The sequence below is a fragment of the Arachis ipaensis genome, chromosome B4, assembly GCF_059453495.1.
Source record: "Arachis ipaensis isolate K30076 ecotype BB chromosome B4, ASM5945349v1, whole genome shotgun sequence".
Taxonomy (NCBI): domain Eukaryota; kingdom Viridiplantae; phylum Streptophyta; class Magnoliopsida; order Fabales; family Fabaceae; genus Arachis; species Arachis ipaensis.
The window spans coordinates 140681010-140692649 of NC_142439.1; the positions used below are offsets into that span (position 1 = coordinate 140681010).

The 11640-nt window shown below is 32.7% G+C and overlaps 1 protein-coding gene across 1 annotated transcript; it reads right to left on the reverse strand.

Annotated features, from left to right (window-relative positions):
- Nucleotides 1-2508: 2508 nt before the first annotated feature.
- LOC107637233 (nitrate regulatory gene2 protein) lies at nt 2509-7993 on the reverse strand. The gene is made up of 4 exons (XM_021121966.2): nt 6383-7993; nt 5795-5979; nt 4542-4765; nt 2509-3577 (listed from the first exon to the last, which is right to left on the reverse strand). Exons 1-4 carry the CDS (start codon nt 7758-7760, stop codon nt 2785-2787), a joined length of 2580 nt encoding a protein of 859 aa, XP_020977625.2. The 5' UTR covers nt 7761-7993; the 3' UTR covers nt 2509-2784.
- Between the last annotated feature and the right edge of the window lie 3647 nt (nt 7994-11640).

The window sequence follows — 11640 nt, forward strand, 5'->3', positions numbered from 1 at the left end:
ATAAAAAATATACTTTACCCTTTTGTATTTTATTTTTGAGTTTTGTTTTTGAGACATGAGAATTTCGAATTTAGTTTTTCTTCCGGTAGATTTAGTATGTGAGAAAAAGGATTTATTGTTGTCATTATGCAATATTTATTTGAACCGTTAATTATCTGTACACAAAGTAATCACTCTATATACTATTTAGATTTCTCAAAAGTAGATCAATTATTGCAATGATTTTTAACAACTCAAGCAACAATTGTTTTGAGGGTTTATTCATCTTGTGTTTTTATTTTATGTTATTTTGGTAAAACAACAATCCACAACCATTTTTATATCCATGACTTGAATTTGAAACTATTATGAAATCACTTATCTTAAAAAGGAAATTTTTTTTTCTTTTTGGATTTATATGTTTGTCTTATGCTAAATTTTTTTAGATAATAAAAATTAAATTATAGATTTTTAAGTTATAAAAATTCTAATGGAATATAATAAAATTATTTATTTTAAAAATTTAAATAAAAAAAATATATAAATAATTATATCTTTAACAGAAATTAATAATAAAAAATAAAAGAATATCTATTATTTCAGAAGACCATGTGTTGCTAAGTTTTTTTTTTTTTGGAAAAAAAATTGTTTGGTGTGTTATTGTAAGGTTTGTTCATCTTAAGCTAAATTTTTGGTGTGGCCTGTTATTTTGGGCTTTCAAGTGTGAATATCTAAAAGGAAAATATTCCATTGCACATCTGTAGTGGACAGAGACCTAGATATTCTAATGGGCCATAAAAGGCAAAGTTATAGCCCAACCCACTTCATTTAAAGAGCTGAATTAGCTTCTCCATTAAAAAGGTGAAAATCAGTTTGGGGACAAAGGAAAATGGGTAAGGATTGAAACAAGCAATTGGGTCAAGAAAACCTAACACTAAACGGGGCAAACAATTTTGTACAAGAGTTTTCAAGGAACTAGGCTGCACACGGATCGGATCGGATCGGATATAGTCTAAAATTCTATTCGATCTACATTGCACTCATCGGATCGGATCGGATACGATATCCGCTTTTTTCCAGGCTGGATCCGATCCAATCCGATCCGCATACTTGCAGATCGGATATCGGGTATATCCGCATAATTCAAAAAAACAATTTTAAGATTTTGTTTGGCTGTTTTTACAAAAAAAAAAATCCAGAAAATTCATTTTTCACCTGTTTAAGCCTATTTACTTCTAAAATATTATTAATAAAAGTTCTCTTAAATAACAAAAACAAAATAATAACACAAGATTTAAGTTTAATTATTCTAAGTTGAAGTACAACATAAAAAATTAAAAACAAGATATCATAAAATTCATAAAATAACACACTAAAATTCATATCACATTAGGGTTTACTTTCTTAAACTATGCTATTTATATGAGATGTGCGGATATGCGGATTTGCGAATCGGATCCGTGGATATCACTGCCAAATCCGCAATCCGATCCTATTATAGTGCGGATCGAATAATATCCACAAAATTCAGATCGGATGCAGATAATTACAGCGGATATGCGGATATTATCCGATTCATGTGCAGTCCTACAAAGAACCATAAAATAATGTTATTTTAAATCTATAAAGCCATTATTAAATAAAGCAGCAAGCCCAAAATAAATAAATAAAGCAATGAATCAAGTTGGGTTAGACAATTAGTTTACTAGTCTGCTTAAATAAACATTGGAGGTTCGAATCTTGTGTATACCAACTTATTGGCAAGTGCAAAAATGTAATAAGAAGCAATTAATTTAAGAAGTATCGCTAAGGCATTCATTTTTGAAACCCAACGTGAAGATGAGTGAAAGGGTTGGCAGTTTCCAAAAGGCTATTGAGTGGGTGATAAGAGGGGCATATATATTACCATTCTTCCACATGCCATGTGCTTTGTGGAATTTCCTCTTCAAGTTTCAACTTCAATTATCCTCCATCTATTTCTTGTCCACATTAGCTGTCACCCTCAATCCCCACACCATTTTTCTTTTTCTTGAAATGAAGATAAAAATTGATAGTCCTAAAATCATCACAGGACCAATCTAGAGACTAGTTTTATCATTTAATTTTATATGATCTTGAATTACCAAGAAAGATGTTGACATAGTAAGAAAGACAAAAGTACTTGAATTTTACTTCTACTTCTAGAAAGAACACCTGTTTGAAGAACAAGCCACTTGCAAAACAAGTTAGTTAACTTCTCAAACAATGAGGGAAACTCCATTGGAAAAAAAAGGTTTTAGTATAAACATCACATCTTTTATCATTAATTTTGTATTGTGAGACTACAAAAAATGTGATACAATATCAATTGTGAGAAAAGTGATGTCTATATCAAAGTGAGTCCAAACCTATTTTTATGAATCTGTGTATCATTATTCATATTAAAATGAGTCAGAACTTGGTTTTCACACTGTATATTATTCTTCATACAAAAGCACACGTGCATAAAAACCAGATTTATGTAAAGAAAACAAATCTGATCGAGGAACCTGAAAGCAAAATACGTATAATTTATTGATATATTGTAAATTGCAATTCTCAGGTACAATAATAAACCAAGAAATTTCCCTGTACAATAAGAAAATTCCCCTTCCCATCAAAATATAAGTTGAACCAAAAAATTCTTCATATTTACATTTCAAATTTATAAATGAATATAGTAAGAGCAATAAGAGCTTGCAACCAAAAAAAAAAAAAAAAAAAGACCCCAGCCTTATGAAGAACTTAAGATCCCAGAACAGAACAAATAAATATAAAAAATACCTACTACTTGATGGCATAGGAACGGGTACACACAGATTCAAGAGCCTCAGTGAACAATGAAGAGAAACTGGTAAGTGCTTGGAAAACTCCAGGCAACCCTGTCTGCAGATTGTTGAGTGTCATTGCTCTTGTCACCTCCACAGCCTTTGAGTGCCTCAGCATTTCGTCTTCGACTCGCCTCTGGCATGTTGCAAGTTCCAATTTCTTCTCAGCTAGGGGGTCCCGTGCGTCCAGACCTTGTCCGTTATCCGGTCCGGTATCAGGAAGACTAATGCCTACCATAGAATAAGAATTATAAAACTTCCTCTCTAAGGTTCTCAAGGACGAAGACTTCTTCTCGAGTTCCTTGGAAGCGCTCTCGGTTCGCTTCTTGATCTTGAGCTCCTCAGATTGCTTGGTGTATATCACATGGACAACGTTGATGAAGCTCTTGATGGCCTCAGATGCAACCGTGTCGGGGACACGTTCAAGGGCGAGCTTCCATTCATCAAAAAACATGTATGCATCGTTGGGTTCCCTGCTGATGCTGAGGTTGACATTATCATTATGGACTGGAACAAGGCTAAGCTTGAACCAGGCATGTAAGGAGACGATGAAGTCGCGCTGAAATTTTATAAGGCGACAGAAGCTGGAGTGCCAAGCCGACACAGCGGATTCAAGATCACGTGTCGCCTGTCTGTGCAGCTCAGAAGTTGAGTCGCCTCTGGAAGATCTGTTCACAAGGCCACGGACTTGCTGTACTATGTTGCTTTGAGTTTCATGGTGCTGGTGCATTGATCTCCACATGTACATGAATCTACATTCAACACATCATAATCATAAAAGCCCAAGACAGTAATTAGATAATGCAGTTTCATATATTTTGGAAAAATTGTCCATGCTAATCAATGATCTTGATTAGTTAAGCAATGAAGAAGAGTAACAGTAGGAAACTAGCAACGATAATTGTTTAATTCAACACATCATTCGTCATGAGTTGTATTATCTGAACATAGCAATCATCATACCCTATATCGACACATCATTCATAAACCATTGGATGGGGGTGTAATGGTGGATGAGTGGTATGTTTTATAATGAAAGTTATGTACAGGACACATTTCTCTTATAGCATTACTACTGCTAACATATATCTAGCTCCATCAATAATTCAATTTTTGCTCAAGTGGGGACTAAAACTTAGGAGCCAAAATAACAGTTTGACAGCTACAAAAGGTGGGCCAAGGCTTGATTACAAGATGTAGGAGTAGTTGGACAGGTTGGTACAAAGAGGCACATGCAATTACGCAGAGCTGATTGATCAAATGTGTATCCGAACGATAAGCCATAAAGATTTCACCTACCACCAAAATATTTTATTGATCCACACCAGCATATGCACACTATATAAATGAGAGAAAAAAAGATAAGAAAATATATTTGAATAGTTCACGGTTAAACATTTTTTCAAAGAGGTTTTGTTCCGGTTCAAAGTCCTTAAATCCCTTTGATTATTAAGTCTCAAATGCAAAGTTCAAAAAAGATCACGCATTGATGATTTCTTTGTCCAATTCACTTGATTATATGAAAGTTCTCAGGGCCTAATGACTCTTATCAAAGTTCATTTATTTATAGCAGTAACAATGGCAAGTTGTTATTAAGTATTAACACCATAGTTCCATATTGATTAGTGATTTCATGGCCTAATCAAGTAATCTTATCGATATATCTAAATATAAACAAAAGAAAACAATAAACAATTGCATAAGAGATATACATACCCATGACAAAGGTCAACAAGCTGAGGAACAAGATCAGAGTCCCTAAGGCCAATAATGGCGGTTGAGGTGGCAGTCACAGCCTGAGATGTGACAATAATTAGTGATTGCAACTTATTTATGGAAGTCTTGGTTTTGAATATCTTTGCTTCGTCCTCTCCTTTGTATTCCTGACTCTGCAGCGCTGACAATTTCTTCTCATGATCAATCTTCCAACCTTCTCTAGCCTAAATTTCGAAAAAAATCAACATGGTCTGAGCTAAAATTAAATGCAATAGACCAACCTGAATTCTGTTTGGTCAAAAGGTAAGGTAAGTTTGGCACAGCATTTATGGGAAATTTCAAGCATTCACAACCAAATGAACCAATATTTGTTGGCACATACTTTTTTGCCTGCTTGTGTGTGTTCAAAGAAACCTGCCTCTTTTTGGCAAGTGAAAGAAAGATATTGCCTTCATTCATAAACAAGAAATAATTATGAGACCCAAATTGAATCAATCCCATGTAAGACAAAGTTGAAGAAAGAGGCAAGTGCTGAAATTAACTTAATCTGTTAATGACTTCTTTTTCCTTCATATCTTTATTGTTGCTTTCCTTTGTACAAGCCTAGCCAGTTTGTCTCACTAGGGAAAGAGTAAATGGGGTTATATATATCATTCAATATATACATTGAACTCCCTTGGAAGCTAGGTAATATTAAAGAAGATAACCACCACAAAAGAAAAGGTTACATGACCTTCAATAATTTATAGTGTGATAATATGACTAAACCTTTAAGGAGTTTGCCCTATATCATCCATTCCACACACAATAAAATACTAATGTCACATAGCTAATATTTTACACAAGCAAATGGAAAAATGATTTATGAACTGTCATATCTAATTATAATATCATTCAGCTCATCCATAATGGTTAATTATAGATAGCAAAAGTAGATTGCTATTTGCTAACTACAACAAATACACTCAAAATAGTTATACTCACTAAGGCTAAACACACCGTCCAAATCAGGATATTTACCAGAACCACATGGGCAGAATAAAAAGGCTGGTCCCATCAGGGGCTATTTTGGTAAAATCAGATGGAAAAGAAGAAAAGGGAGTCTTTTTCTCACACACTAAACAGTCAAATACTGCGGTGACCTCACGCTACCAAAGTCCAAAAATTGTCTCCAAAAAGATTATTTAATTTTTAAAAAAGGAATAAGAACCACGTTCTTCTAAATGCCAAAAACACCCCCGGAAATTAAGTACCTTAACTTCCTCGTAGAGCTTCTTCTCCCAAGCCAGTAGTCGCTCCAGAGTGGAGCAGAGACTCTTCAGACCGCCTGGTTCAGCCAGCGAACCAGTGTCCAGCCGGTACTTAACTGCCAATGGTGGTTTCGAGGACCAAGTGGAGCTCAGGTTGCTCAATAAACTGCTTGAATGATACACAGTTTCTGCAACGAAAAATTGTAAAGATCAGAATAAATTCTCATAATCCCCGAATTCTTCATCTATAGTTTGGATTATGAGAAAAGCCAAAGTAACAATTTTTAGAATAATGGAGTGTTGCTTTCTCAGCAACCAAACACAAAACCATAAAGAAGAACGGAAAAAAAAAATGTTAAATCCAAGAAAAAAGAATAAAAGTTGAGTCTCAATTGGTTAGTTGTTAGTCCCGAATTTTCCCGCACTTTCTCAGCAAACAAACACACTGCTATTCTCCAAAGCCTGAACCAATGAACTTAACCCCTTAATTGCCCAAAAACTCGGTAACCATAAAAAATGATACAAATAAAAAAGCCAAAATTGATTATCAACTAATTATCAAAACAAACAAAGAAGAAGAAGAGAACATACTCCGCAATTGCTTGAAACTGCGATCGAGTTGTGCCTGACTGATCTGGAGCATCTCAGAGACCTGATCTCCGGCCACCGCAGCTTTGTCAAAGCTCTCTTTAATGGCTTCCACGATCTCCTTCAAGTCCTTATGCCGCACCACCATCTTCATCTCCATCATCTCCCCATACTTGCTCCTTGCGTCATCCTCCTCCACCGCCGGCGCCGCCTTCTTCCCTGCCATCGGAGGCGGCGGCGTCACCGGATCTCCCACCACCGACGATCCCCTCATGGAAGACCCCCTCACTGACGATCCGAAATTCGACCTGCTCCTCTCAGACCTAGAATCCTCCTCCTCCTCCTCCACCACTGCACCAACACGACCACCATGGCCGCCACCGTCATCGTCGGAGCTGGTAGTGGTGCTGTAATGATCCCCCCACTCGCTGCAATGAACTTCCTCTCTCTCAGTCTCAGCATAATCCTCAATCAGATGATGCTGCTTCTGAAACGACATCCCCTCTTTCTTAAACGACGCTTGTTTTCGAAACGACGCTTGTTCTCCGTGTTTGAAGAAATCATACTCCGATCTCTCATCATCATCCAACTGCTGACGCTGATGCTGATGCTGCTGTTGATGATGATGATGATGGTGATTAGTATTAAAGTTCTGTTCAGAACGCGGTCCCGAATATTCTTCATCTTCATCTTCTTCTGAATAGTGTTCTTCGTCTTCTTCTTCTTCGGTGTCGATTTGTGAACATTGCTTCTTATTATTGGCGGTGTTGGTGCTGACGTGGCTTCTTTGATCGAAGTAATCAGAAGCAGGAGGAGGTGGTGGTGGAGGAGGGTAAAAATTTTCCCAATTCCAAACAGAGGAAGCTTGAGAAGGAGTAGTTGAATAAGTAGAATACGCGGTTGGGAAGATATTCGAGTAGTTACTTCGAGGAGTATCGGAAGGACTCGAATCTGAAAGAATGTGAGGTAATTTCGGCGGTTTTCTACGGTTTTGACGGTTATGGTAGTTACGGTTATTATTGTTATTGTTGTGGTTGTGGTTTCTTGCTGTTTCGGTTTTGGTTTCGGGTATGGTAGGTGAAGGTATAAACAATGGTGGTAGTTGTTGTTGTTGTTGTTGTTGTTGTGGTGGTGGTTGTTGTTTTGGTTGTGGTGGTGGAGGGTGGAGGAAGACGGCGGGGGTGGTGTCGGAGACGGAGAGGGGTTCACCGGTGGCGAAGGTAGAGAGAGCGGAGCCGGTGAGGCGGAGGGAGCGGCAGTAGTCAGAGTGAGCGGCGGCGAGGAGGTGGCGGGCATAGACAGCCTCCTTCATGAAGCGGCGGCGGTCCTTGCAGCGGCGGACGGTGTCCTCATTGTCGAGCTTGGAGGCCGCGCAGCCCATGTGCGCGTGAAGGGACGTGCAAGACGGCGCGTGAAAGTGAGAATCAGAATGAGAGTGGAGAAAGAGAAAAAGGAGAAGAGTGAAGAGGGGATAGAAATGTAGTAAGTGTTGGGAGTGTTGAGTACTTAAACTTCAACTCATCAACTGAGCTTCCCAACTGTGTAAGTGCCAATTTGCTTCTCTCCTTGCTTCTTTTTCTTTTTCTTTTTCTTTCTTCATGACACATAATTCCTACTTGGAACATTTGGAACATTTTATTTTTAATATTAGAGTGGTAATAGTGATTTTTTAGAATGTAGATTGTTGGGGTGTTATTTTCAATTGTGGAACCGTTTAATTAGAGAAGTGAAAATTGGACTGTCTGATTTATTAGAGGTACAGAAATCAGACCGTCTAATTTTTAGAAATACACAAATCGTACCGTTTGATTTGTGCTAAAAAAAATTAAAAAATTTGAGGTACAGAAATCAGTCTCTTCAATTTGTGTATTTTTTATAATTTTAAAAAACACAAAAAATTACAATATTAAAATATATCATTAAATATTTTTTATAATTGATGTTTAATTGTAAAAAAGTATTTATTTATTTATTTAATAAATCGATTATCTATTTGTTATGCATAGAAAGATGCTTTAGACCAAAATAAAAGTGAAAATGAATTAACATTAAGTCATTGAATTTTATTTTTTAGACACATGAATTCCTAATTTTGCAATATTGTATGCTATTTTATAGCAATAGTACTTCTTCTACATTTATTTTTTATATTATTAATTTTATCATATTTTATCTACTTTATTTAATCATTAATATTACTATTTTTTACATTTTATGCTATTACACTTATTATTGAAAATCGTATTATTTTTATAATTATTTGAAAATGCTCTCAAAAAATTAAAAAATGTTTCTCTTACAAATTACAAAAATAATATTACTTGTAACCATAAGGTTTACGATGGTCATCAGATATACATATTACATTATAATATCCTTTTAAATGTGAAGCCTTAGATCAATCAATTTTAGAAATGTGAGGATTTCATGATTTACTGAAATATTGATGTCCAACTTTTTCAATGAAACATTTTAAATGCACCCCTTTTTTCTTATATTGCTAAATACCAACTGTACTAAACGTACATTATGCAAAATAAACTATTAATTAATAAATTATTTATATAAAATATATATTAAAAATATATAATAACAATTTTTTTATTTATATAAAATATATATATTAACATATAAAATACATATTAAAAATATATAAATATATAATAACTAATTTTTTATATTTATTAAACATTTTTGTTTAAAGATAAATTCAAATCACCTCAATTGAAAGTCAATCTACCTACAAAATTTTTAGTGGGTTTGGTTGTTCTGGTGTGTACTAAATTTTTTGAGGATGCTCTTAGGAATTTTGTTTTTTAGTTTATTTGTGTTTCTTCTAAAATTAAAAAATAAAAGTCAACGTGATGTATTATATTTTAATTATATTATGATTTGATCCTTTAATTAATTTAGAACTTAATTAATTCCTATTTTTCACTCACTTTAAGAACTTAATTCCTATTTTTTCATTCATTTTCTTAGAATAGGGAGAAAAAAAATTGAAATTGCTAGAATGGTTTCATATTATAACATAAACTAATCTTCTAATTTTTAAGTTATTTTTATGCAGCATAATGAGTGATAAAATAGTTATTTAATTCTTATCATATAAAATCATTACTGAATACTATTGGCATTTTCTTTTCTTTTTATGATTTGTATCATTTGTTGGGTTTTGTTTGTATACTGTGAATTTTCTTTCATGAAGATGCCGCTTTGTTTGGTGATAATAAAAGAGCAATGAACTAATGATGATCCATGAGAAGCAAATTTAAATGTATTTAACCGAATAATGTTTTCAATGCTTTAATCATTTATTTTCCATTGCTTTGTGTTGATTAAATTTTGAAACTAATTATGTGAGTTTAAATTTTTTTTTTTTTTGGGGGGATATATGAATTGATTAATTCCCATCAGATCCATTGTGTCAGAGGCTGGTTGGCTTGCAATCAGGAAAAGAAGTCAACTACACTAAATATTTTTGATAAAATCTTGCCATGATTTATAGGTTTGAAAATCGTACTTTGCCCTTTTAATTTTCATGAACCATCAACTATGAGATATAAGAAACTTAGGCCTTTATTATTTCAGTATAAAATACGAGAATATTTGATTATTTTAATATTTTATACTAGTACGATGATAATATAAAGCGTCATTGATATTTTATAAATATTTTTTTAATTATTAAAAGATAAAATATTACTGGCAATCAGAGACCGATCCAAGTGCAATAGTGTGGGGGAAAGCGTCTCCACTATAATTTGAAATTTTTTTGAGTAGTATATGATGATAATATTTATTTGCCCTCATTAGATTATTAAATTTAACCCCACAATAATTTTTTACTTAACTTTTGGTATTTAATCATCAATTTAAAAATTTTATATTAGATATTCGTTAGAATGATCAATTCTCATATTTAAATGAAATTAGTGTTTTTTTAAATCAACTAAAAAAATATTATTTATCTTCTTTTCAAATTAGCTTTAATTTTTGTGTAACAACTATATTAATTGAAAGAACTTTTTTAACTATAAATATCAATAAAAGTTGACTTCTAATTGTGTTGGGAAGTAAATTTTTAAATAATTATTTAGTAATATATATGAAAAGAGAGAAATTTTTATGGTAGTATTAAGAGAAAAATTACTTAATTTTATAAAAATATAAAACCTAAAAGAATAGAATTTTAAATTATATATTATTATTTAAATTACTATTTTAGTGTTTTAATTTGTATATTAGATATTTTGAAAACTAATCATATTTTACCATAACAAAATATAATCATAACAATAATCATGCTATATGTACATAAAAAATAATTATTTGTATAAAATATATATTAAAATATAAAATACATATTAAAAATAAGTTAAACAATACATATATTTATACACAGATATATAGTGATTAATAGATAATTTAATATTTAATTTTTTATATACACATTATTTTTATTATAAAAATTATTATCATGTTATATAAATTTTGCCCCCACTACCAAAATTTTCTGGATCCGTCACTGACATTTTATAAAAATTTACACAACATATAACACATAGTTTATGTTATCTTTAAATAATTCATCGCTCATAAATCAATATATAAAAAATTTTCTAGCTTTGTAAGTTTGTAACCTTATCTAAATTATACTCTTACGTGTGAAATATGCAAACCCTTATTATGTGAGAATTGTTGTGTGATTATCATGAATAATGCTTGGCAAGCACATCTAATAAGTGATCTAACAAAAACACTAATACCTTTTTGGTTTGCTGAATGTGAATAATGGTTCTAACAATAACAACAAAAGATGCATTGCTGTTTGGAGCTGTAGAGTCCCACATGATCACATTATATGTATAAGGTTGCTGTGGATCGAACTTTCTGATCTCACATTTGTTATAAATGTTAAGTTCAGGACAAAATAGTCTTGTTTAAAAGAAAACGACATCCTAAGTTTCATTCCATATATAATATATTCAGAATTTTATTGTTTTCTAATGTTTTTTAGACCTTCTTTCCATCCTTTCTTTTGGACATATATATATTTAGACATTTAGTTAGGGTCACAAAAAGATGTATGCATCGCTACTAAATTAGTCTGATATACACTATTTTCAACCGTGTTTAACGATTATTAGCACATTAAATCCTTCTTAGTTTTTAACATAAATATAGACGCAACAGGATAAAATTTTTTTAAATAAGTAACGATTTGGAGTTTTAATTTATCTTTTAATATATCTTCTTTT

What these genes read in the sequence shown, in the direction of transcription:
- LOC107637233 (XM_021121966.2), bottom strand. Translation starts at nt 7,760, where the DNA reads ATGGGCTGCGCGGCCTCCAAGCTCGACAATGAGGACACCGTCCGCCGC. An exon ending in AGCTCTACGAGGAAGTTAAG is followed by an intron (nt 4,766 to 5,794) that starts GTACTTAATTTC and finishes TTCGAAATTTAG; the next exon opens with GCTAGAGAAGGTTGGAAGAT. An exon ending in CTTGTTGACCTTTGTCATGG is followed by an intron (nt 3,578 to 4,541) that starts GTATGTATATCT and finishes TGTTGAATGTAG; the next exon opens with ATTCATGTACATGTGGAGAT.